The following is a 622-nucleotide window of genomic DNA, read 5'->3' on the forward strand; positions in this document are numbered from 1 at the left end:
GGCGCAGCATCGCTGCAGGGGCGGCGGGACGGGGTAAGGACAGTGGCAAGGATTCGGGACAGCCGTGGCACACCCGGGCTCCTCCTCCCCAGGCTTCAGCTCAGCACTAACACAAACCCAGAGGACAGGAGCCACTCGGGACCCTGTGGCTCAAGGGTGGAGCACCCAGGAATGGTAGCTGAGCTGAGCCCCAGCCAGGGTGGTGCCCAAGGAGCCAGGGTAGGGGAGGGTGCCTGGCTGCAGCACGCACCTGTGTGCCCATCGTTTGTCAGCCTCCACTTGCCCGGAGGGGCCTGGTCATAGCCCTCAAAGAGGATGTCCCCGAGGCCACCATCCCGCTGCAGGCGACGCCTGTCGATGTTCACAGGGGACTGCTTGTCACCACCACACGTGGCTTTCAGCTCCTTCCAGTGGCTGGGGCCTGCAGAGGAGGAGCGGGGACACCACAGACAGACAGCGAGCCACCACCCCCCCAAGAGGGGACACAAAGCCAAGGGTGGCTGGCTCCCCAGGCAGCCCACTGTCCCTGCCACGCTTGCCTGCTTCCCACAGGAGCTGCACTGCTGCCTGGCCAGCCTTCCTCTCCTTTGATTAGCGGGGGTTTATTGCAGCCTCATCCCTA

General features: G+C 65.0%; 1 protein-coding gene across 1 annotated transcript in view; it reads right to left on the reverse strand.

Annotated features, from left to right (window-relative positions):
* Positions 1-421, reverse strand: part of LOC103770804 (carbonic anhydrase 15-like) — a gene marked incomplete at its 5' end in the record, with an annotated part of 3,166 nt that extends 2,745 nt beyond the window's left edge. Inside the window, 2 exons of the mRNA XM_008938082.1 lie at positions 118-143; positions 251-421. Of these exons, the coding sequence (XP_008936330.1) occupies positions 118-143; positions 251-421 (197 nt within the window). The remainder of the gene's footprint in view (positions 1-117; positions 144-250) is intronic.
* Between the last annotated feature and the right edge of the window lie 201 nt (positions 422-622).

Source organism: Merops nubicus, unplaced genomic scaffold, assembly GCF_000691845.1.
Source record: "Merops nubicus isolate BGI_N331 unplaced genomic scaffold, ASM69184v1 scaffold43143, whole genome shotgun sequence".
NCBI lineage: Eukaryota > Metazoa > Chordata > Aves > Coraciiformes > Meropidae > Merops > Merops nubicus.